Source organism: Haliaeetus albicilla, chromosome Z, assembly GCF_947461875.1.
Source record: "Haliaeetus albicilla chromosome Z, bHalAlb1.1, whole genome shotgun sequence".
Taxonomy (NCBI): Eukaryota; Metazoa; Chordata; class Aves; order Accipitriformes; family Accipitridae; genus Haliaeetus; species Haliaeetus albicilla.
In genome coordinates this window covers 1,194,303-1,220,430 of record NC_091516.1, presented here as the reverse complement: position 1 = coordinate 1,220,430, position 26,128 = coordinate 1,194,303, and the positions used below count along the sequence as shown (strand labels likewise).

Sequence of the window (26,128 nt, the reverse complement as noted above, 5' to 3'; positions counted from 1 at the left end):
TTTGTCAGTGTTGAAATTTCCCCACAAAGTATTTAAATAGACGAATCACTATATGTCCTGGGAAAACGATTTGCATCTTTCCATATGAAGTTATTAGATACTACAAGTTATTTTCTGCCAATAGCTATGTTTCACACCAAGGTTATCATGTACATTTACCCTGGTCTTGTTACTGCAGTTCTATTAATACGCCATACAAGTGGTGTACCAAGTCTTGCCTGATGTATTTAACTTTTATTTCTAAATTTTAATATTTGCATGAAATTATGTTGTGTTGAGCCATATTCTGCAATCTAGGCAAGTAGATTTCTGTTTTCAGATCTAGAGAAATGCCTGAAGAGTTGGGAACAGGCACAAGTCATGGACTTGTTTCAGCTATTCTTGTTTTTTTCCATTCTTCCAGAATAAGAATGCCTCTGGCAATATTAACAAGTTTTTCAAAGTAAGAGTATTTCGAAGTGTATCAAGAGTTATCTTTGATATTTTTCAGATGATGGCAGGTAATTTCAGTGCAGACATTGCCTTTTGTTTTCATAGCACTTGCCCTGCTCTCCGATGGAGAAAGGGTAGGTTCTGCTTCCCCATTTAAATTTGGAGGGATGGGGAAACCTGAGGTCGGAGGAGAGGGTTGGGTGGATTAATGCAGTGGGTGAAACAAATGGTGACAAGTACAGGGAAGTAACTGACCAACATGAAGGTGAACCACTTCTCATTAACAGAATTATCAACAATTGGATGATTACTTTTTTTGGTCGGTTTTTTTTTCTTCTGTCCCAATGTTACTCATTCTTGATGAGGATTGTGGTTAAGGGAAGGTAGAAGGGGACTCGGTCTAAAGTGGTTTGAGGAACAACAGCCAGCCTGAGAGAACAGCTGGTTTCAGGGAGTCAAAGGCATTTCTTCAAGGTGATGAAACAAAATGACTGCTCACCCTTCTTGTATTTCACCTGAATTCCTGTATTTGGCAGGGAGCACTAGTCTCTAACAGCTCTGCCTCCTACAGTCGCTCATCCCCCCATCTCCGAATACTGATGAGGATGCAAATTCTCCCCTCTGGAACAGCGGCGGCGTGACCCATTGCCCCAGGCTGTCGCCACAGGCGGTACGAAGTGCCCGCCTTTTCCCGCTGAGGGACGGGTGCTCACCGGGTCTCCCGAAACCGCATGAGACTTCTACCCAGCGTGCCAAGCCGGCAGGTTCGGGGGCGAAGGGGCAGCGGGAAGCCGTGCGCGGAGCCCGGCCAGGGGACTCGGGGAGACAAACGGGAGACCGGCTCCGGTGACGAGGAGACAACTCTCCGACGGCCGACGCGACCCAGGCGACCGGGGGGCGGCTGCCGGCGAGAGGCCGCCCGTCGGGCGGGGCTCGCCCCCGCGCCTGCGCTCTGCGCGGCCCGTGCCCCGCCTCCGGCCGTTGGCGAGGCGGTGAGCGCGGCCTGGGCGGCGGCGGGGCCCGGCGGGGGCTCCTGGGCGGTGCGGCGGCCCGGCGGCGCCCTGGCTCTGCCGAGTGCGGCGAGCATCGCTTTGGGCACGCACCGTCTCCTTCGGCCTGTGCCCTGAGGGCCGCAGTTAGCCTGAGGGGCCGTCTCTGCCCAGACTCGGGCAACAGTGGCGGTGGAATTCTTGAGGATGGCGCCCGGAGGGGCGAAGGGAAGTCCGTTCCCTCCCTCACTGTCTCCGCAGGGGTAAGGTAAGCGGGTTGCCTGCGCTCGGCTTGGCTTCGGGGACTGTGCCGCCGCCCGAGGAAATCGCCCGAAACGTGAGGCAGCAGGCTGGCGGCCGTCACCGGCCCCCTTGGGTGGTGGGGCGTACCGCGTTCTGTCACCCCGCCGCCTGAGGTGGCTCCGAGGCGGGGATGCCCTCCTCCCGCCCCCGCCCGCTGCCTGGCCTCGGGTCTGAGACGTAGCCGGCCCTCTGTGCCCAAGGAGCCCAGCTGGCATTTTGCTTGAGTTTCCCACCTCTTGCGCTTAGGAGGCCTCAGTGTGTTTTCCTCGCTTTCTGCGTTCTTACCAGAGTTCTGGCATGGTAATTTGTCTTGTGGCTCCTTTCTCTCAGCTCCTTCTGGAACAAGCATGCGTGTCTGTACGGCTGAACTGCAAATAGCCTGTGAGCTACATGAATGAAAATCGCTGTTTTAGTTTGGAAATACAGGCAAGCATCAGGTCTGCTTGTGTTTAGCAGGAAGCTGCTGTAGTTAAGAGTTTGTGTCTAGATTCCCATCTTCTACTCCCACCCAAATAATAAAAACTTCCTGTATTTTTTGTTCTTTCTTCAGATACTGTATGGATATGTGAAAAAGCCTCTACTTGCTTTTCTTTATAATCATTACCTAGAGGCTTATTAAAAATGGAGATTAAGTTAGATGTTCTGGTCTCTATGTGTATCAAGCAAAGAAAACCATGGCCTCGCATCTCGTGGATTGGACAGGTAAGTGTAATGAAATTTTGTTTAAATAGAACTCTGCAAAGAGTAGGGGTTTTAATTATATAATACTTTGTACTTCCATTTACAGGGAGGGGGGGTAAAAGAAGCCTCAAGAAGTTATTTGAAGGTACCCCACTTAAGAGTTATTGAAATAAATGGCTGCTTTTTCTGTCTTACTGACTTGAGGTTGGAGATCGAGAATTTCTCAGATAAACAATGGGGAGTCTCTCCCTCCCCCCCGCCCCAACGACTTGTCCCTTATGTGAGATTCTTGTTTTGATGGTTCTAGTTTGTCATAACCTTTTTTACAGTACAGTGTTGGAAGTGGTGAACAAAATTTTTTTCCCATTCCATCTTGCATCTGTTGAAAGACACGCTTTCTAAGCTTTTTTGATATAATGAGGCTAAATTTTTTTTTCCTTCTTTTCTGATGTATGATTTAAGTAGGTAACCTTTTAAGGCCAATTCCTTCTTCTGTTGAAATCACTGGCAAAAATCTCACTAAATTAAACACTACAAGACGAAATAACTAGAGTCTCTGTTGTTGTTGTGTTGTCATTTGTTGGCAGGTAGTTCAGTTGAGATATTTCAAAGAGCTTTTTAATAATGATTGTAAAATTAGTTTGATAGTTTGAAACCTGTGAACCAAATTCATCATCAGTGTAGGTGGATGCTAGATATGATGTTGTACTGTAAAACAAATATGCCAAAGAATGAAGTTAAGATGGTAATTGCAGCTGTAACATGTTTTCTTTTTTTTGTTTTTCTAATTATTTTTCCCTAACATTTTTTATCTCTGCATTATTTTGCAAGCCTACATAGAAAATATCATTTTAAAAAATGAAATGCTTTTTTTTTGTTCAACAGGAAAAAGAGGCTATTTTTCTCCTAGATGATAAACGTATAAATGAAATTAACCTGGCATCAGGGAAGACAAAGAGGAAGATCCCTCGGCTACAGTCACTATTGAAAAATGTAGTTGTTTTAACAACATCAAGAAATGGTTAAGTATAACATTTTATGGATTATAAACTCATTTTATTTGTAGTTTTAACAGTTTAGAAAGATAGAATATCTAAAGGATCTGTCAGTTCACTGTCAGCTTTAGAACTGTGGCTACGATGGAAGGGAAGTAATCTTATATACTTCACAATAATATCCTTCAAAACATCTCTCCCCTGATGAACACAGGTGCTTGGTTGGCAGGAATACTTACAACAGGAGAGCTGTTCCTTTGGAATAAAGATCAGGACTGCTTGAAAACTGTGCCAGCGATCGAAGAGTCTAGGAAAGTAGTTGCAGCAGCACAAGGTAGGGTTTTTTTCAATTAGTCTTTTGAAAAACAGAATAGAGCAAAAGTGGTTTTCCTTTTGTAAGTGTTATTGCACAAGTAAAAGCTATATTCTCACAGTTTTGCATTTGTATAATTTGTGAGGTAGTTAAGCTTTGAAAAATGTCCTTTTTGTCACTTGAATGGTACAGCTTGTTTCATTTAGTAATCTCCTGTAAATAGTAATTCATTTTTAAATACAATAAATATTTTATTTTTTAATGGTTAGGTTTTAACTGTAGAAAAACATTCCTTACTAGGTTATGAATACCTTAGAGCAGATGTACCTCTGAGGTAAACACTATACACATAATTTGAAGTTTATTCTGTAGATGGGTTTTCATGACAAATGCTAACTGGAGAAAAGAATGTAAAGGCACGCATTTGCAAACTTAAGTATCAAATATTGTCATGTATTGAGTAACCTCACTGATACCATGTTGTAAAGCGAAGTAGTGTACAAGCAGTTCAGTCATTTCAGGGAGGATCAGTAGTGCATTTAGCAGTTGAAGGTAATAGATAGTAGAGCACTTAGGCATTTGTTAATAGTTTTCGTGAAAGATGGATTTCAAGAAAAACAATCTCGGGAAGCAACTCTAATGGTTGACTCTCAAGGGAAAGGTAATTCATAAAATGTACAAAAGCGGATGTCCCATCTGACATTACTGCTGCCCAAGGTCTGCTATCGGTGATGAAGCTGGAAATAGTTAAAATACTTAAGGTGGCAGCTTGGATTTCTTGTGATAGAGAAGAAAAGAAATTCCCTTTCTCTTTTCTTTTTAAATCTAAATCTAACAGAGGAGCAGAAACTATTCTGGCACATTGTTGTGTTTGTTGTTTTTTTCCCCAGAGTGTTTAATGAGATTGTACTTGTATGTATCTGGAGATGGCAGAAAGGCATTATTAACTACTCCTACGGCATGTGTCTTTTTGTGGGAGAGCACAGAACATGAAAAGACATCCTCTTATAAAAATTCTTGTGGGCGTTGGATGCAAATTTTGCCTGATGAATCAGTCATGTTGCCTTCTACTGAAGAAAAAGAAATTGGAGTGCATGCTGCTTTCATACAAAATGAGGTACAAAAATAAGCCCTAAAGCAATTTTTTAATCTCTTAAGTAAATTAGAGCCACAGAGGCTACAGTGAATTTTGAGAGCGATGTCTGCCTCTTTGGTGTTGCATGTAGGCTAATTGTTCAGTTCATATTAGATTTAATGACAACATAAGAACAGCTGTACTGGATCAGATCAAAGTTTATCTGGTCCAGTAATATTCTTGCCAGCCTTTATATTTCTGAGTGACAACATTATGTTATTTAATCTGAATTGTAATAGCTATTGATCTAAATGTATAAATAATTAAAGAGAAAATTGTGTGTAACCAGGTTTTTGGGTTTGTTCTGGTTTTGGTTGTGGCTTTTTTTTCCACAGGTACTGGGTGATTGCTGTTTGTGCTCTTTTGTGTTTTACTCTGGAGAATGTTTGGTGCTGACATTTCTGATTCTTCGATGGCATGAAAATAGCTTTAAATATGTTAGGTAAGTTCAAAGATATCTGAAGTTACATTAGCTTAAGCGGAAATTTTTTTTTATTACAAAGTGCTTTAGAGCTGGGATTCAGAGCTGCAGCTGAATACATTTACATTGATGTCCAATTAGCCTGTAGTTACAAGCACTTACTTATGTTTGCATATGTATGTTCATAGCGTCACACATTATATGTGCATGTATAGGATCCGTATGTGGTCATTTTCAAGTATTTAAATGTGGTTACAGTAACAACATTTATGTATGTATTCCATACTTCATTATTAACGTATACCTAAATAAAACTGGGTGTATTTATCACTATGTGTGGGTGGCTGTATATACATATACATGCCTTTACATATGTGTGTGTTAGTGTCAGGGAGTTTTTTATGTCATGCTGATAGAGCTTCCTTTTCTAGTTTTTCTTATATTACTAGTGCACGCTGTGCAGCCATGAATGCCCTGAATACCTCTTTCTTTTCTTTATTATGCATATTTGTATATTTTATTTGTTTTCTCTTCCCCTTTTCATCTCTTGTGTGTAGGCTGTGTAAGAGGGTGTGTGCGTTTCTTTATCTGTGCTGGGACCATGTACTGAAATAGTTTTACTGATACAACCACTTAAAAATGCAGTTGAATAATAATCCTGACTACATGTGTAGTCCACACCTTTTCTTAAGTGAGATACATGTATGTATGAGTTTAAACGGATAATGTCCTGTGCAGGTATAACTTAAGTAACTTGTTAAAATTTTGCCCTACACTTGACGTGGTACAACTGCTTTTATTAAATGACGCCCTTTTGATACTAACTTAGTAATGATGTCCTCCTTGCCCTACTAAGCAGCCTCACTCTTCACTCAGTTTGTCAGCAGCATGGTAATGCCTTTCTGGTAATATAAAAAATGAAATAAAGTATAACATTCCCAGTGTAGAAGTGCTTATATATATCATAGTACTTTCAGCCTGAAATTGTAACCACGTTTCTCAGCCATGTTACTCATAACTTCTTTATGCCAACTATCTCTCAATTTCATTGCTTACTGTTGTTTAATTCATTTTTTTCATGTTAATGCTTTATTTTTTGTCTGTTCGGTGGCATGCTTCCAAATGGAATCTCTCTTGTGTTTTCTGTCATGTTTTCAGTCTTTTTAGGATCATGGAATGGTTTGGGTTGGAAGGGACCCTTAAAGATCATCTAGTCCAACCCCCCTGCCATGGGCAGGAACAACTCTCACTAGATCAGGTTGCTGGAAGCCCAATCCAATCTGACTTCGAACACTTCCAGTGATGGGGCATCCACAACTTCTTTGTTCAGAGCAGTATACTGTTGATTTTCATTTTCGAATTCTGAGTATTCCTGTGTTGGATGACGTTACACTGTCTGCGGAAGCTGTTTCTGGCTAGAATGCAAGTGCCTTAATTATATGGCATGCATCTATATTTATTTGCATGGTCTATACATATAGCCCGAATTCCTGTCCCAAAAAATAATTCTCAGTGTTCAGACATAATTTTAAGCTTGTATAAATACAAAATACTTTTCATTTGTAAGGTTTTTGAAGAAAAATAGATTATTTTTTTTTATTGTTCATGCTTTATCTGTTTTTTGTCTTGCATGGTTTGTTACTATATATGAATCATCCCATTCAGCAAGTAACATCTTGGTTTTGTTGTCTTTTGGTATTCAGTTCTTTGCCATACCAGATCCACTGGGTGCAGCAGACTTGTTCTCTTGATAATTTGGCTCCTAGGTGTGTGTCTGTGAAGTCAAAAGGAGCTTTGCTGTGTGCATTTGCAAGAGATGGACTTCTACTTGCAGTAGCTGTTAATCAAACTGATCCAAAGGTATGAATGATAGACAGTACATAATTTAAGATAGTAGTTCAGTTTAAAGGAAGTGGTAACAAGGATTTAATAACACATTTTTTAGGAGTGATTTTTCAGTGTTCTTATTGATACATGTGATTGTGTTCACATTGTTATCCATAACTAAAAAATTCTGCCACAACTTGCAATTTTTGGAATGCTGTTGTCTTAAGAAATCCATGTAAGCTCCTCTGTCACTTCTAATCTCCAAGAAATACAAGAATAAAGAAATTAATTTCAGTTAGTGTATTGTATCTGCAAAGATTCCATATGATTCTCAGTCAGGCCTCAGCTGAGCATGTGCTGTAGGTTATGTTCCCACTTCATAATGTTATTCCTTCTAACAACTCAGTGGCCAAATCTTGATGCAGTTTTTAGTGGTAATGATGAAAGGGAATATGGACCAGCTTATTTAGTGCGCTAGGATGGGATGATGGAGTCCTTCAAAACTCCAGTTGTTACTCACCATAAGACTGGAGAAGAGTGATCTTACGTTATTTTCAGGGTTTTAGAAAACGTTACATTAAAAAGAATGTTGAATTCTATATTGAGAATATAATAATTTTATTTTTCAGATATAGAAATAAATACTGTAAATAGTAATAAATACTGAAGTGCAATGTCACTTTCATTTATAATAATGTTTCCAGTACATCAAATGTAAGGCATAACTTGCAAATAGAAATTGTTTTTTACAGTAATGACATTTTGATAAAAACATTTATGTTCTCTTTACATTTTCTTTCTAGGCAACTCAGATTTTGTTTTTAAACACATTGAATTTTGTAACTATTTCGGGTAGCCTTAAAGGTTGTAGCAGCAAGAATAACATGGTCCCATCCAAGTTTGTCAGGTCAGTAATTGATGCTTTTTCTGCTGCTGTTGTGGATATTTTTGGTTTTGTGTTGTGGATTTGGGGAGGTTTTTTTCTGTTGGGTTTGTTTGTTTCTTTGTTTTTTAATTACCCTAACCTTTCGATACAGTGATTTGACAGAGAAAATATTTTTCCCTGCCCAATTTAGATCTTACTGGGTTGGCGATATGAGTTGGACTCCTGATAGTCTTTTCCTGGCTTGCATGTTAAAACGCGGATCTTTGATTTTATTGACATGTATGGGCGAATTGCTGACCATGATTACTTCTGGCTGCTCTGTAGAATTTGGACCAGCAGAGTTTATTCCATTTCATCCACTAATAACATACAGGTAAAAGGGTTTGAAAATATTTATATGTTTTTGTCATATGATATATCTTACTTTCTAACATTTTTTTTTTACTATTTTACATAAACTTCATCTTTCAAATTCACTTTTTTGCTTTTCTTGTGTCTTCTCAATATCTGTTTCTTGTTCATAGTTCTATTTCTTATAATGGGTTTGTCATGATGAAAATTGGCATTAAGTGATTTGGTTTTTTAAAAGTGTTTGTATTTAGTAGTAATTAAAAATAGCTTGTTATTATGATGTAAGAAGAAATTAAACTTACAGAAGTACTAAAAGTGCAGACTTATTTTAATCCAGTGGTATTTCTCTGCTCACTGTTTAATTTTACCTATAATATTCTATATCACACTTCCAAATCAGATCTTGTAAATAATATATTTGCATGGACAAAAACTAGTTAGCTTTGTAAATGTTTTTTGGGGGTCTGATTTTTCCAGATCTAAATTTTGAATTTATGCTGCTGGGTGCATGGGGGATTAGAAGGATCTCTGATAACACTTTTTAGCATAAGTTGAAAGTTAGAAAAAGTAACACAGCCGGAGTAACTAGAGGAAACAAAATAGAATCGAAAATCTTAATTTAAAAAAAAAAAAAAATCCTATTAATTCTGAGTGACTGAAGCCAAGTGTAGTGTGTAAATGTAACATCTCATGAAAACATTCAAAGCATTATAATACCTTCTTACACTGTCTGGTTGAAAAATCAGATACTAAAATATATTAAAATACCTTAACTATGTTTATTTATTGAATATATGCAGCTACTTTGTTTTCAAATAATCTAGTAACTTCTGGACTATTAAGAAATAAAAAAACCCCAGTAATTTTACACATTATTTCAAACTATTATGGAGCTAATATTAGAATACATGCACAACACAGCTTTCTGGAACTCAGTAAGGAGCAATTTCTTTATAAGAAAGGGCTTTGTAAGACCTTTTTTGTATAAGAAGAGTTGTGTGTTGATATAAAATATTTCTGTTGAATGTCTGAATTGATTCTGAAATACTAAGATTCGGATCTTGAGGGATTTTTTGGTTTTTCATACATGACTTTATTAGAAGCTACTTAGAATTTCATCTTCAAGCACTTGTCATACACAATAAGGGCTAGATAAGAAAGTGATAGAGAAATTTAAAGTCCAATTGATAAAAAAATACATATAATATTAATGAAATAATAAGAGAATACTGAAAGCTGGTTTTATTTTTCTTTAAATTAAAAGAGTTGCAACTGCAGCAATATAGTCATGTCTTGCAAGCATAAATAGTGTTATACACAGTGCTCATCCTGCAGAAATCTAGACACTTCCTTATAATTCTGAATGGACCTATTGGGACAGTAGCATGAGCGGTATTAAATATTCGTAAGTTACTTCTCTATTCTGTTCATGATTATTACCTATGATAGTTGCCTCTTATGTTTTGGTGTATCTTTATTTTAGACAGCAGCACTCTTTTTGTCAAGACTCCAGTCAGTCTCTTGGTTCTTCAGCTTCTGAAAGTGACCTTATGAGACAGAGATTCTCTGTTGCTTCACATTCAAGATTACCCTACCTCATTGTCTCTGATGGATACATGATAACAGTGCTTAGATTTCCTAACAACCTTTCACCATCGGGATTTATAAGATCCCTTTTGCTTGATTCAACCCAACGGCTTGAAAATATCCGTCAGAATTTGCTGGACTCCAAGGTAGGGTTATGAATTGTTTTGTAGGCTTTAAGTAAAAAACTTTGTGTGTATAAAAAATGCCGAATTTTTAAACTGAATACCTCAATTTAGTTTACCATGATAATTGTGCAAATTCCTTTAAATTATAAAATTGTTTTGAGAACAGTGTTGAACTAGAAAACAATGGATACACAGTTTTCTCTGAAATTTTATTCCTTTGAAGTCTGGGTGACATTTCAGTAAAATATAGTAAATATATAAAATTTACTATATAAAAATATAGTAAAGGGGACAGTCTTAACTGTCACTATAATGCTTTCTAGAACTGTGAAAGAAATAGGGATTTCTGTATCCGTAGAGTTGGTTCAGAGCATTGACAGGTATTATGCTACTCTGACCAACTCATCCTTTCAGAATGATGCAGAAAGGATTCTATAAGACCTCTCTATTTTAGGCTGTTGCAGTTTTAGAACAGTCAGCAACAGTCCCAGTGGTGCTGTGTGCATGTGTTCACTTGGTCCTCAATTCAGGTTGTGAATTAAAGCTTTCTTAAAGCATTTTTTTTGGTTTTATGTCACTTCTAAATGAAGTCTAGGAGAAGGAAAGCCTTTGAAGGAAGAGGTCCTGCAACTGTTGCCAACCACGTAAGATATAATAGATACTAAGTTCAGCAATTTTGCATTTGCTGATCTAATGCAACTTCTCTTCCAGTTCAGTTTGTGTTTTGGATTTTTGGAGAAGTGAGTTATGATGGTATTCATGCATAAGCTAGAAGAGTGGGCAAGGATTCGAGGATTTGAAGAGATATGTTACTAGCCAGAAAGCAAGAAAGGCCTACATACTGGCAAACTTGTAGGATCATTTCAGGGATCAAGAAAGCAGATTCTTTCAGCATGAAGCAAAGTGAAGTTGTCTGGTGCTGAGAAAATTCTGCATTCCTGAAGCATGGTCAAATTATTGTTTCTGTCCAATGTACACCTGCTTGCCTGTTCTCCCTTTCTGTCTGGGACTTTTAAACTGAAGCTTTTTACAGAAGGGACCAATTTCCTTGTTTGTTTAGAAAGTGTCTGGTTTGATCTTGCTGGAGGCAGATAATAATATGTTTTTCGTTATTGTTATTTCTTTTAGTCTAAAGGGAGACCTCTGTCTTTACAATCACTGTTGTCTTTAAAAGCTAGTCTTTTAAAACACACTCAAAACCAAAGTTCCATCTTTTCCACCATTCCGAAATTCCTGGAGGAGGACACAACAGACATGACTGAGAAAAGCATGGATTTACTGGTACTTAATAGCATTTTTCCATTTATAATTATGCAAATGATTGAATTTTAAGGTATTCTAAATGTAAAGAATAATTTTTTTCAAATAATATAGGTATGTTTGCTCTTACTAAGTATATTTGAAGTAATTCGGTTTTGGTTAAATTCTCATTTTCTTCATATGTGTGAGGAATATGGTTATTTTTCTCAACTGATACTTGGTTATTATTTTCAAACATATTTCTTTCAGCAGTGCATTAACTTTTTGAAAAATACTAATCAACATATACATCAGTTTATTGTAGTTTTATAATTTAGCTTCACTTTATAATAAAAGTAACATTACACTACTAAATATACTGGGACTGTATATATTAATAACAAGTACAATATTATTATCTGTAGTAAAAAAGATATTTATCCTCAGTTTTAGAGGATTCTTCCATCAATTCCAAAATTTGTACACGTCTTTTGGAAGAATGGCCCTGTGATCAAAGTTACTGTGCAGCCTTTCCGCACTCCATTTCATGCTTTTGGTTTTTGATTTGTTCTTTGAAGGTTTTGAGCTTTTGTTGAATGGCTTTTATATCTTGCAGGTATCTGGCAAAAACTCTTCCTCATGTTCTGGGCTTAATAAAGGACAGAGTTTTACATTCTGCTATAAAAACTACTGCTGTGTTTACAGCGTAATTTTTTTGTTGTTGTTAGACAATTTAATTTCTGTCTGCACAACTATTCCAGATAGCCACATTTAGTTTGAGGTCTAGATGAAAGTGCTGTGCATTAAACTTACTAGCAATTAAGCAAGTTAATTAAGCATAAAGATTTCATTTGTGAGACGGTGAGTCCTTGCAGACTATGCTCTCTCTCAACAGAGTTGAATTAAATTGTTGTTTTTGGTGGTTGTTTTTTTGTCTGATTTAGGATTATGAAGAAGAATCGCATGACGAAAAGCAGTTTTGCAATAGGCCTTCCAGCTTTTGTAGCCAAAGAATCCATTCATTTGTTGTTAAAGCTGATCAAGGCCACTTAGAATTTGCGTCAATGTTTGATACTATCCATGCAAAAGACAGTACTGAAGAGAAAGATAAATTATCAGTGGAACTGTATTTCATTCAGAAGAACCTCCTTGCTGCATGGCAGATAGGGATTTCAAAAAATATGGAAGAGAAAGATACATTGCTGAATTACACAGTGAACTGCATTATCCATTTTTTCAACGTTCTTCAGTTTGTGAAATATTCTTTGCTAAGCCAGGATGCATCTTTAAACAAGTCTCTGAAGAATACTCACTGGATGCATTATGTCCTAAAATATTTTCAGCAGTATTTAACTGTCTTGTACTGGCATTCAAGAGCCAGTCTGACTGTGCACGTGGCAAAACTGACATTACAAACTTTAAAACTGCTGCTTATACAGCAACAAGATCAGTTGTTCTCAAAAAACCTTTTGGCATGCTTCTATGTTTTGAAGATGGTTTCACACACTCTAAGTAGCATGTGCATACTACAGTATGAAAATTTTTTTGCATCTCCTCATGGTAACAGTCTCGTGGAACTTGACTCCCTCGCTGTGCCTATTTTCCTAGCTCTTGATGAGAGTACTACTCAACAGTTCAGTTCACTGAATTCTCTCCTTAGAGAGCCTCCTCGAGCAGTAAACCATGATGCAAAAACAGAAAAAAGGTATGAATGGTCTTTGCATGGGGGAAAAAAAAACCAAAACAGGACAGCCAGGCAATCAGGCCTAGTCAGCATGGATTTATGACAGGCAGGTCCTGCTTGACCAACCTGATCTCCTTCTATGATGAGGTGACCTGCTTAGTGGATGAGGGAAAGGCTGCGGTTGTTGTCTACCTAGACTTTAGTAAAGCCTTTGACACCATTTCCCACAGCATTTTTCTGGAGAAACTGGCTGCTTACAGCTTGGACGGGTGCACTCTGCACTGGGTAAAAAACTGGCTGCATGGCTGGGCCCAGAGGGTTGTGGTGAAATGGATTTAAATCCAGTTGGTGGCTGGTCACAAGTGGTGTTCCCCAGGGCTCAGTTTTGGGGCCAGTTCTCTTTAATTATCTTTGTTGTGGTTTAACCCCAGCCAGCAACTAAGCACCATGCAGCCACTCACTCACTCCCCCCCACATCCAGTGGGATGGGGGAGAAAATCAGGAAAAGAAGTAAAACTCCTGGGTTGAGATAAGAACGATTTAATAGAACAGAAAAGAAGAAACTAATAATGATAATGATAACACTAATAAAATGACAACAGTAGTAATAAAAGGATTGAAATGTACAAATGATGCGCAGGGCAATTGCTCACCACCCGCTGACCGACACCCAGCCAGTCCCCGAGCGGCGAATCCCTGCCCCCCACTTCCCAGTTCCTAAACTAGATGGGACGTCACATGGTATGGAATACACTGTTGGCCAGTTTGGGTCAGGTGCCCTGGCTGGGCATGAGAAGCTGAAAAATCCTTGACTATAGTCTAAACACTACTGAGCAACAACTGAAAACATCAGTGTTATCAACATTCTTCACATACTGAACTCAAAACATAGCACTGTACCAGCTACTAGGAAGACAGTTAACTCTATCCCAGCTGACACCAGGACAATCTTTATCAATGATCTGGATGAGGGCATCGAGTGCACCCTCAGTAATTTTGTGGATGACACCAAGTTAGGAGGGAGGGTTGATCTGCTCGAGGATAGGAAGGTTCTGTAGAGGGATCTGGACAGGCTGGATCGATGGGCTGAGGCCAATTGTATGTGATTTAACAAGGCCAAGTGCAGGCCCCTGCAATTGAGTCACAACAACCCCATGCAGCGCTACAGGCTTGGGGAAGAGTGGCTGGAAAGCTGCCGGGCAGAAAAGGACCTGGGGGGTGTTGGTCGACAGCCGGCTGAATATGAGCTGGCAGCGTGAGCCAAGAAGGCCAACAGCATCATGGCCTGCATCAGAAATAGTGTGGCCAGCAGGAGCAGGGAGGTGATTGTTCCCCTGTACTTGGCACTGGTGAGGCCGCACCTGGAGTCCTGTGTTCAGTTTTGGGCCCCTCACTGCAGGAAAGACATGGAGGTGCTGGAGCGTGTCCAGAGAAGGGCAACCAAGCTGGTGAGGGGCCTGGAGCACAAGTCTTGTGAGGAGCAGCTGAGGGAGCTGGGGCTGTTTAGTCTGGAGAAAAGCATGCAGGTTAGGGCTCAGACCTATAGTTGAATATAGTTCAGTTATGGTGACTTAACTAATTACTACCAATTGGTTCAGAAATAACTGGTGGATTAACAGCTCACACCAGGTCTGGTAGTGCAGCATCAATCCAGGTATTGCAGCTCAAGAAACTTTTACTGCCTCTTGCCCATTCCACTCCTTCCCATGCAGCATTTCCAAACTCAGTGGAGCCAAGATGCTGCTCACACACAATATATCTACGATGTCAACTTAGTCAGCAAAGTTTGCACTTGTTTATGGATGTGGTGTCCCGGATCAGTAAGAAAAACCCCAGTGTGTGGAAATTTAACAAACCATCAGAGCTATTTCTTCTTTGAAGGTGAACACAAACTTGAAAGAAGCTTAAACCAAAGTGTGCTATCCAGCTATTGGGAAAGTATATTATTACTGCTGGAGTATTTCTCTACTGCAGAAGTCACATGAGTCCAAGTGTATTAATCATACAAGCAAGCTCTTCCTTTCCAGAGATTTAGAACCTAAGAAGCATTATAACTCACAAATTTAATCTTACTACAGTAAAATGTATTTCTTCAATGAGCTTGAAATATATTACTGTGTTTATTGCAAATTTGGTGGGCAAATTTCATTTTTGGTGAAATTTCTTCTTTGGATAACATAACCCATGTTTTTGATTGATTAATTCTGCTTCACTTACTGAGCACTGTGCATATGGCTGACCCTGTATGTATTGATAATGGAAGCAGTAGTGCTAGAGAAGATGCAGATATGTTGCAGTTTTATGCAAGCTTTTTCAAGTCCCTGGCAACGTATACTTGTTTGTATTGGCAAGCTTATTACATATCTGAGCTGGTACATCTAATAGTACTGTGCTGGGCAGCAGGGACTTGCCAGCCCTAAAAACATGCTCTGCAGTCTTTTGTTTCCCTGTCTTTGCTTTTCTGAGTTATGCTTTCACTGTATTTTTTAATCAGTCTTGTTTATAAAGACACTGATACCTGTTCTGAGGTTTATCTAGGTTATTTCATTTCCCCATTGTTTAGATAGCAAGGGATTAACTTGAGGGGTGGTTGGGTGATGAAGTACATTGCTGCATTTACGCAAATTCAGAGGAATCAACGTTGGTTGGTCAAAACCCAAAACTAAGGCAAAAAAATGTTTCATTTTTTCCCCTCATTGAAGTCAAGAATGTAGTTGTTAACACAAAATATAATTTAGTTTTCAGATACATGATGCAAAATATAAGAAAATAAGAAACTGATGTAAGTAACTTTGTTAAATTTTAATGATTTTCATATTATTATACTTCTTGAACTACAGGTTGATGGTACTATGGCAATTACTGTATAAGAAAGTGGTTTGGTATCAGATGCAGCTGAAGAGAAAAGTGAACAAGAATGCAGAAGAACAGTCTGTTGTCTCATCGCTTTTCAGTCACATACAAGCGACCCTCCAGTCTTCAGGAGTGACCTTAGAACAACATTTGAAGATTAATTCCGTATCTGGTTAGTACTTTGGAAAGAACTACAAATGTTAGGTAGTTGCATGGTTAACTGGAAAATAGGAAAATTAGGTTCAACTTAATGACAATAACTGACCACCCGTTGTGGCTTAACTCCAGCCAGCAACTAAGCACGATGCAGCTGCTTGCTCATTCCTTCCCTCTCGCAGTGGGATAGGGAGGAGAATCGAAAAAAAGAAGTAAAACTCAAGGGTTGAGGTAAGAACAGTTTAATAACTGAAATAAAATAAAATACAATAATAAATAATAATAGTAATGAAAAGGGATATAACGAAAAAAAGAAATAAAACCCAAGAAGAGACAAGGGATGCACAATGCAGTTGCTCACCGCCCGCTGACTGATGCCTGAGCAGTGATCTACCCCTCCTGGCCAACTCCCCCCGGTTTATATACTGGAGGAGCATGACATCCTATGATATGGAATATCCCTTTGGCTAGTTCAGGTCAGCTATCTTGGCCGTGCTCCCTTCCAGCTTCTTGTACACTGGCTTGGTGGTAGAGCATGGGAAACTGAAAAATCCTTAACTTGGGATAAGCACTACTTAACACACTGATGTTTTAGTTGTTGCTATCAACATTGTTCTCACACCAAATCCAAAACACACTGTACCAGCTACGAAGGAGAAAATTAATTCTATCCCAGCCAAAACCAGGATACCAACAGATATAGAAAAAGTCAATAGTGGGACTTTCCTTAAAATTCTGATCAGGACTCTCTCTTAAATGCTTCATGCCCTGGTATACCTGTAGATTGTATTGTAATCTTTAGAGCTTGTTGAGCTAAACAAAAACTCTATATTGACTTCAGTTTGCTTTGAAGAATGTCCTAGAGAATCTGAATGCAGGATCTGAATTCTCATCTCATTTGTACTGTGTTATTTCCTCTGAAGTAGATGGGTATGGCAGTGTATCTCTTACTGGATTTCTGTGTAGAAATCCTGTTCACTCCATGTAGTCACTGTGGACATGAGCATGTTGTGTACATGAATGTAGTCAGCCTCAACTAAGAATCTTATTAATGTAACCTAATGTGATAGACTTAATCTAGCGTATTTATTTTGCAAACAGTATATGGTTCTAATCTAATTTCCTACACATTACTGTCCTATGCTCTATTTTTCCTTTCCCCTTCCACACTAATAAGCCCAGCTTCCCATTTATGTCTCCTACCATAATTCTGTTTCCTCTCCATATTCTTGATCTCTCTCCCTTAAATGATACTTCTAGCTTCTCTTCCTACATCACTCCATACAATACGTTAGCTCCTGCATGTCTCTCTCGCTTATCCTAACAATACAGGCAACTTCCCACCCTTCCTTCCTTTATTTACATTGAGTTTGCCAAATAGTTATGGTATGGTTCATGAATGCACTAGAGTAACATACATGCTGATGGGCCAGCCAACAGCTGAACCAGCTAGCTGCTGATAAGCTGGGTAGAGTGGCAAATTTGTCCTTGTCTTTTCTTCTATGGTAGCACTATTTTTTTTTTTTTTTTTCCTCCTCCTTTGCCCAGGAGCTGTGTTCTTTTACAGTTATTTTTCTGTCAAAGTATTTAGGAATGAACCAATGGATTAAAAATAGGAATGGGAATAGCAGTGGAGAGGTGACACTTAGAGAGATGAAATGTTTAATAGTCCATAGACCTATTGTTTGAAAGTGCTTTTATACTGAAAAAGAACATGTATATTCAAATTGCTAAATAATTTTGCAACTACTTTTTACAATGAAAAAACATCTTCCCCATCATAGGAAATATGAGAACAGATAAGCGAAAATGCTTTTCCCAATTAATAAACTATTGTGGGTTTTGAATACTGAATTTCTAACTATAGTTAACATTTATAACCTTGTGTAATCGAAAAAAAATAACCTAATTACTGAAAACCTTGTATGAATGATTATAACATGAATTTTATTTAATACTGATTCAGCAATTTAAAAAAAAGGCGGGGAGTAGTATTCAAAGTCATCTTCTCTCAGATGCTCAAAACTTGGATTTAGCTCTCAGAATAGACATTTGCTGGAGACTCACATATTTTACTCTCCTGAATTAAGTGCATGTGTGTTTGCACATGTAAAACTAACTATATAAAACTTTTAATTTGTTACATATGTGACTTTTGTAGGTGAGGAGAAATTTCTTTTAGGCTCATACAGAGAATCTGTGGATATTTGGAAAAGATCTCTTTGTGAAATCAAGGCAAAAGGTAAGGGATAAAATCTTTTTTGAGGGTGGAGGAGATAAGTTGTATGATCACTTTATGTAGTTATTTGTGGCTCTGTTTGCCCTTCAGAAAAAGGGGGCAAGACACATAAAGGACGCATATTTGAAATTAAGCTGGGATTTGAATAGATACCAGTCAAAACTTAAGTCTGATTGCTCCCTGAGAAAATTCTGGGCATTTCTATTTTAATATCAGAGTTTTCTTGTGTTTATAAAGTACTTGGTACAGAAAAGCTCTAGGTATATTTCTGAGCAAGAAAGAGACAATGAAAAACAGATGAACAAAAATTCCTTTTGTAGCTGTAAAATCAAAAGACTTAGTGTTTGGGGAGCAACAAAACAAAGTAATTTGTGGCAGGAGTTTATTTAGGAGTTGATTTGAAACAGATATTCTAGAGTCTCTTCCCAGGCATCATGAGAAAATTTTTTTGCTGGTTATTATGATGAGGAATACCTCACACAGAAGGAACTGAGGATATTGGAAGCTTGGTGGATGTTTAAGCAATTTCATTGTGGTTTAGGCATCCCTTCTTTGAAGGCTAAGCTCCCTTGAGCTCTCCTGTCTTTGTCTGTGTCTTAACAATTATACACTGAATTGTTTTGAAAACTGCCAGATCTCTAGAAGTAAAACTGTTGTTGGTGAGCATTAACTCACTAATAACTTAGAAGTTGTAGGAGGATCGTATCTCTTAAAATAGCTTCTCCTGATTTCTGTTCCTTCTCAGAGTATATGTTTACATAGATATGTTTCTCAAGAGGGAGGAACTAGTACTTTCAAACCTGCTGTGTCTGTTCTTGTGTTTATTGTTTCTTTTCCAACTAGACTTCTGCCCTTTTTTTCTTGTTTAATGCAGGAGGAAAAAGAACATGTTTTCTTCAAACTAGATATTATCTTGCAATATTATTTTGCCACCTTTATCAATATAACTTGTGTGAGGCTCAGGGACTCTGTGATCATCTGGTAGGAGAGATTCTGAGGCGATCACAGCTCTCAGTGAATCAGATGGAAAAATTTTCTGGTATGTTTATATTGCATAAAAGTGTGATAAGGTATGTTGATGCTCTTTGAATAACCTAGTGTCTAATTTCTGTGCCATCACACACTCACTTGAAAACATGCTTTTCTCTTTACACTGGACTGAAGTCTGTTTTTTCAGTGAGTTTAAAGGTCTTTTTCTAATCCTCAGATGTTCTTTTAGCTGCACTTGTTGGAGTGTTTAGACAACTTTCATTGTACAATTAATAGTGAAAGTATGGCCTGTTAAATATTCTGGGATTCAAATCTGCTTAAGGAAAGACTTTGGATAAAAAGAATAAGGGGGAGGTGATGTGATTTCATTTTATATTGATTTAACTTTTTTTTTAATGATACAACATGATAAAATAGTGGATTTTAGATTGGTGACCAGTACTAAATTGACAGTGGGATTTTTTTGCAGATGCTTGTAAGTTTTTTCTATTAACTCAGAGCATGAAATCTAAATTTCCAAATTTAAACAGTTTTTTTGACTCAATGCTGAAGTAAATTTAGATAGTAGAGGTCCATCTCTAGTAATTAAAAACCCAGTATAAAAGTCTTTTAATGTAGTGTGTAATTAGTGTAAAAGATGAGGCTCTGTTAAGTCCTGAAAGCTTGTTGAGAAATTAAGTAATACCATAGTACGCTTGTTTAAAAAAATGTTTTACAAGCTGTGACTAAACAATTTTACCATTCAAATTTAAAATCATTTTCCTCATGTTTTAATTTGATACCTGTTTTTTTTAGATACCAAGTATTTTCAGCATGAACTATGGATGGTAGCAGATGTTCATACTGAAACTGCCATGGCTGTGATTCGATCCATGGCACGATTCATGGCCGCTTATTTCACAAATCAGCTTCTCTATATCTTTCCCCCACACAATGTTGACATCCTGCATCCACTTCACATCAAACAAGGTATTTTCTCTAAAAGCAGTTCAATTTGCTGTGCTTAAGTCTTACCATTTTTTAACGTGCATATCAATGCTGTCTGTCATGCTTTAACTTGGTGATATATACTTTCAGCACCATTACCTGTAAAGATAAAATAACTTAGTTTTTCCAGGTATTTTTGTTGAGGAGTGTGTGTGTCTGTGTGTGGGATTAATGTTTTGCATCTCTTGATTATTGAAAATATTTTTGGTATTTAAAGTTAATAGTTTGGTGTGTGCAATTGAATCATTTAATCCATAGAATAGAATCATAGAATTGTTTAGGTTGGAAAAGACCTTTAAGATCATGCAGTCCAACCATAAACCTAACACTGCCAAGTACACCACTAAACCATGTCCCAAAGCACCACATCTACATGTCTTTTAAATACCTCCAGGGATGGTGACTCCACCACTTCCCTGGGCAGCCTGTTGCAATGCATCCAATAAAGGATGGAGATTCTTTTCTTCTTTTATTGCTAATGTATTTATAAAACATTTTTTATTTTCTTTTACAGCAGTAGCCAGATTAATTTCTAGCTGGGCTTGGTCCTTCTAATCTTCTCCCTGCATAATCTCACAACATCCTTGTAGTCTTCCAGAGTTGCCTGCCCCTTCTTCCAAAAGTCATAAACTCATTTTTTTTCCTGAGTTCCAGCCAGAGCTCTCTGTTCAGCCAGGCCAGTCTTCTTCCATGCCAGCTTGTCTTTTGGCACATAGGGATGGCCTCCTCCGGCACATCTAAAATTTCCTTCTTGAGGAATGTCCAGCCTTCCTGGACTCCTTTGCCCTTCAGGACTGCCTTCTAATATATTGATTTTTTTTCTTGAGTTGTTTTTTTTTTTATTACTTTTCCTATGCTTTGAGGTTAGGTATCTAAATCTGATACACAGGTAAAAGGATGCTGTGGTTTTTTTCACCTAAATTAAACAACATTAGAATGTCATGGTTCTTGCACCACTTTTGCCTAAAGATGTGGCTCTGACTGACTTTGATCCTCCCAAAAGTGAGAGAAAAGCAGTGCTTAACAAATAGTTGAATTGGATCTGTGATATGGCGTGACCCAAACTGAAAAGCCAGAGGAAAAGATTTTTGCTTATTTGACAGTCTAGCTCTTGGAAGCCAAAATGCTCCAGACACCATATCATCAGGACAAGTGGGAATATCAAGGTTTTTTTTTTGTTGAACCCAAATAGTACTTTTTAATTTAAGTCCTGCTATTCAGCAGTTTTTTGAGAATTAGTATTTATCACAGTGTGTGTGTTTTATGTATTTTCTGCAAGAGATTCTGTTTAAAACACTTCCTTTGTTGGGAAGGTTTTGGTTTCAGGGTTAATTTTTCAAAACTATTTAATGTCCACAGGGATGAAGAGTTATTTGGAAGTATTGTAAGTACTCTACAAGTAAGTTGATATTATAATGCCAAATATTTCTCTACAATATTAACTTACTTTGATTAGATTTTCTGCAGTGTATTTGAATACATTGACTGTTTTTAATATTTCTGTACTACAGCATGCAGTGATACATATTTCTACATGGTCTTTTGGATGTTTTAATCAGACAACTTTCCAGATAAAACCTACAAAATAAGACCTTGATTTTTAATACGCATTAGTCAAAGATAATGTACATGGTGAGACAATCTTGGAAAAATTGCATTGCACAGGCTGGGTTAATGTGAATATTTCCCTAGATAATGTCATTGCCTCAACAGTAAACAGAAACTGCAAGAGAAGCAAATAACTCCTTAAGAGTTAATGTTAATCAGCACCTCTCCAGGAAAACCAGGAAGTAAAACCTTGGAAAACAAATTTAAACCTCAAGAAACAAGGACATACTAAGTTTGTCTTCACTTTGTCTTGATACACTCTCTTTAAAATAATGTACTATTCTTTCTCAAAAATGCATTGTAGCTTTCTGTCTTCTGCAGTAAGCAGCACAGTGAGTAGAAACAACATGGGTATGCTAGGAAAACTCAGAACTTCCATTTATCTCAGGTGTATCTTCTGGAATATCTTAAGCATATGTCACATACTTGCAAATGCTCCATCAGTGCGATTAAATCTTTAAAGAATAACCCACAACTTTTGCACATGCTTGCATATCCCACATTATTAAGCAGAAAAATAGCCTACTCTGACCTCCCTATTATATCATAGCATGAGCTGCATCTGCCTGCTGCAGATAAACCCCGTAGTGTGCCTCTAATAAAGTAAAGAGCAATTGTGCACTGAAATGAAGCCAAAAGCAATGTGAACATATGAATTCTAGATTATTCGTCTGATGGGATGCAGATTTATTTAAACTTTAAAATGTGGTTTTTGTGTCACAGACTTTTCTACACGTATTATTCCGCTGCAACACTGTTTGGTTACCAGAGCTGTCAGGGACCAGAACCTTTCATCTGTGTGGACAGCTGAATATGCTCTTGATTTGTTCTTTATTGCCGGGCTCATTCCAGAAGCTGTGTGGTTAACACGCAGACTCGGGGACTGGAAACTGTCTGTTTCAATTGGTGTGGCCTACCAGCTGTATTGTCAGAACTCTCATGAATTCTCAAGGTAAATTTGAGCTTAGAATTAATATACTGTATTTTGTCATTAATGTTATTTGCATTAAATTTATTGTAACAAGGCGTGTCCTTTGCCTCAAAAATTTGTATTCCCAGACTCCTCGTAGGTACAGGACCTAACATGTTAAGATTAGTTATTTTGTCTTAGATATTCATTTAACAGAGCTTCATTAGATTATCTGTGGGTTTTACTTCGTTGTTAATGAACAGTTTCTTGTTACAGTTGCAGACTGAAAAACACAGAGTGTCACCTGCCATTAAGCTTATCACCAATGCAGACTTTTCAGGAAAAGTTACAATCTTTGTTAGGACAGCCAGCTACTTCTGAAACATCAGTATGTATGAATTACAAGCAGTTTACAGGTACATAAAATTATGAATAATTGTGTCTATTTTTCATGTTATTTCACTGCATATTCTGTGTTATATGGTGTCTCAAAAAGAAACAATTACCTCATCTTCTCCAGTGTGTGCATTACTGTTATAATGTATTCAAATACTTCTGTTATAATGTATTCAGATACTTTAATTTATAGGGGTTTGGGTTTTGGCTTTGATCTTTCTACAAATGGACCATATTACCAGTCTTTTCTTCTTCATGTGTATCAGCCAAAACCTTATTTGACTATATGTGATATTAACTTCAGTTTGGCAGAAGACTGAAGCTTCATTAAAACAAAACAAAAAAATTCCCTGAAGCAAATGCGAATGTATTAATAGTATGGAAAGTATCATACTTAAAATTAGTTACATGGTGGAGTTTAATTTTTGCCTTTCCTTTCTGTTAAAGGGGGAAGGGGTGGTATCTCATAGCCTGACAGCCCCATGCCCCCAGGTCCAGCAACTAGCAAGGCTGAGAATGTATTCCCTATAGGCACATACCCAAACACACATACACAGTACCTACATACAGCAGGCCACACAGATCAACACATACAGACATGCTCAGCACTCGTGGAAACAGCACCAACAATCCTATCCTGGTTCCCTCTCTTGCTGGTCAGGATGAAGGTCTGCATATACATACCTATATGTACAATGTGGATCCCTCCAGTAGCTGGGCTTAGACCCAGTAGCTGTCTCCCAAGTTGCTGGTGTCTGCATATATGAGCTCCCCAAAGCCCCAGCTCCACTCCATTTTCTGGTACAGACCTACTCACAGATACCCTCTTCCTCCTGCGCACACACTGTCTATGCACACCCACAGTAGCTGGCCTTGAATATATGCTCCATCCAGTAGCTTAGCTGGTCTGGGATCCTCAGTCTTTGCGGGTGCCTCACCCTTAGAGACACACACTGTCTTTCTGGCAGGTGGTCACAACTCACTTGGTCCTTCCAGTATCCAGATCCCCTTGTCTTGCCCTTAGAGACATGCAGGTGCACAAGCAGGTCTCCCAGTCATCTCTCCAGCAGTTGGCCAGGTCTTCACCAGTCCCTCCAGTCACTGTCAGCTCCTGTGGTCTCACTGTTGCAAGAGCGAGATGTGCACACCTCTAGCTCACAGGGTGCTTCCACCGGTGGGTTAGTCTGACTTGATACTTGCTAGCACTCACACATTCACTTACATAGCCTCACTTGCTACAGTTCCTGGCACCATGGATACATGGGCATTCTGACCCTTGGTCCCATTCCAGTTGCTGGCACTTGATTTGACTTAACTCCAGTTGCTGTAGTTGCTGACATCCCAGACACACAGGCTTTCTGACCTGTGGTCCCACTCCAGTTGCTGGCACTTAAAATCCTGTGCACAGACACACAGAATAGAGTCCCTCACCCATGAAAATAGATGTGCTGACAGGGCCTAAAGGAGGTGAGGCTGCCACAGCTCCATGCCATACCTTTGGTTTCTTTCCTGAAGATCCCATAATGAGCCTTGTGCAATCCCAAGAAGCTCTTCCCCTGCATGCTTCAGTATGTCCTATCTTTCTTGAGAGTAACCTGTCTCAAGCCAAAAGGTACTGAAGAGACCCACTCCCATTGGCTCACCTTGATGGGTTTCATACCTGGATGCTATGTCTGATGGCTCTCCTGGGAAGAGCCTGGACAGGGTGTCCGTTTCTCTGAGTACATAATTTGCTGCTGTGCATCTCTGGGCTTGTGGACATGAGCCTCTCGTGGGTTGATTTTTCTACTGTGAGTAGACGGGTCTAGGTATTATTCAGGTTCCCCCACCTGCTCTTGTCTCTGTGCTCCTTTGTATGTGTGTATAAGCTTTTTATCACATAACCTAACTTAATACTTTACTGCTGAAATTCCTCCAGTTAGCTAGATCAATCTCTCCTTGTTTACATTTTGTAGAAAGTTTACTGGCATGATGTCTATTCCTTACTTTCTTTTTGTGTGTTTGGAAACCACATTCCATATTCCTGTCAGCAGGTGAATGTTAATTAATCTTGATCTCAGCCATATCCCAGACACTATGTAGATGCTTCTTTTGTACTCATTTCCAAGGGTTTTATTTCAGACAGATAACTCACACACATATATATGCTGTATATAAAATCTCTAAGTATGATAGGTAGCGGAAAGATTAGGCAGCACATACTTCAAGACAAGTAGGAGGAGTAGAAATGGAACTAGAGCAGTATAATATTATGCAAATTTCAGGAACTAATTAGTGATGTATAATAAAGATCCTGCTGCTTCTAGGACGTGAGGAAAAAAATGTAATCATATGTAAACGAGATCAAACAAATACATTTCCCTTTCCTTGGTCATCATGCTTACTGATAAAAGACTTTGTTACAGTCGTTATTAATAGTATACCTAGTTTATGCCTGCTTGGTGAGAATGATTTGCCAGAATTTTATGCCAAGTAAATGCAAAGCTGAAAAGATCAGTTCTCTAGAAAGGCAATAGCTTCTCCCTTATTCTCACAAGACCTAAAATTAATAATGAATACTATTTTCAGTTGAGAGAGATGTTATCTTAAAGTGAGTACATGTGATGTATACGTTGTAATAGACAAATGCAAATTCTGAGAACGTAGCCTCATAACTTCAGAATGAAGGCCATATATTAATTGAGTCAATTAATTTATCGGTTTCTGTGCTTAATATTTTATAGATCCCATTGAAGAGGAAGATGCAAATCTTCTTTGTAGTTCAGTACAGGAGCTACTGAAAGCAGCTGTTATGGCAGATGCTGATATTCTTTCAGAGACATTTCAGCTTTTGATGGATTCTGGCAAGGATCTTGGCAGAAAATTGTATGGTTTAGTTCCAGATGGGCTTTATCTTCCAGCACCACCATTGTACTGTCCTCAGCCAGCTTCTCTGAGTGAAGTAAGCATCCATGATAGCAGTTCCTTGGGTCTTTGTTTGAATATATTTATGAAATAATCATGATCTTTATTCTGGTTCCT

At 38.3% G+C, this 26,128-nt stretch overlaps 1 protein-coding gene across 1 annotated transcript in view; it reads left to right on the top strand.

The window, feature by feature from the left end:
• The first annotated feature begins 2,327 nt into the window (after positions 1–2,327).
• The window catches only part of CPLANE1 (ciliogenesis and planar polarity effector complex subunit 1), a 60,273-nt gene continuing 36,472 nt past the window's right edge, over positions 2,328–26,128 (top strand). The window contains exons 1-18 of the mRNA XM_069776309.1: positions 2,328–2,426; positions 3,291–3,426; positions 3,615–3,734; positions 4,604–4,830; positions 5,184–5,290; positions 6,973–7,129; positions 7,900–8,003; positions 8,173–8,355; positions 9,817–10,066; positions 11,174–11,326; positions 12,229–12,989; positions 15,809–15,993; positions 18,139–18,219; positions 19,091–19,255; positions 20,002–20,175; positions 22,525–22,753; positions 22,988–23,127; positions 25,831–26,048. Of these exons, the coding sequence (XP_069632410.1) occupies positions 2,346–2,426; positions 3,291–3,426; positions 3,615–3,734; positions 4,604–4,830; positions 5,184–5,290; positions 6,973–7,129; positions 7,900–8,003; positions 8,173–8,355; positions 9,817–10,066; positions 11,174–11,326; positions 12,229–12,989; positions 15,809–15,993; positions 18,139–18,219; positions 19,091–19,255; positions 20,002–20,175; positions 22,525–22,753; positions 22,988–23,127; positions 25,831–26,048 (3,471 nt within the window). The 5' untranslated portion in view covers positions 2,328–2,345. The remainder of the gene's footprint in view (positions 2,427–3,290; positions 3,427–3,614; positions 3,735–4,603; positions 4,831–5,183; positions 5,291–6,972; positions 7,130–7,899; positions 8,004–8,172; positions 8,356–9,816; positions 10,067–11,173; positions 11,327–12,228; positions 12,990–15,808; positions 15,994–18,138; positions 18,220–19,090; positions 19,256–20,001; positions 20,176–22,524; positions 22,754–22,987; positions 23,128–25,830; positions 26,049–26,128) is intronic.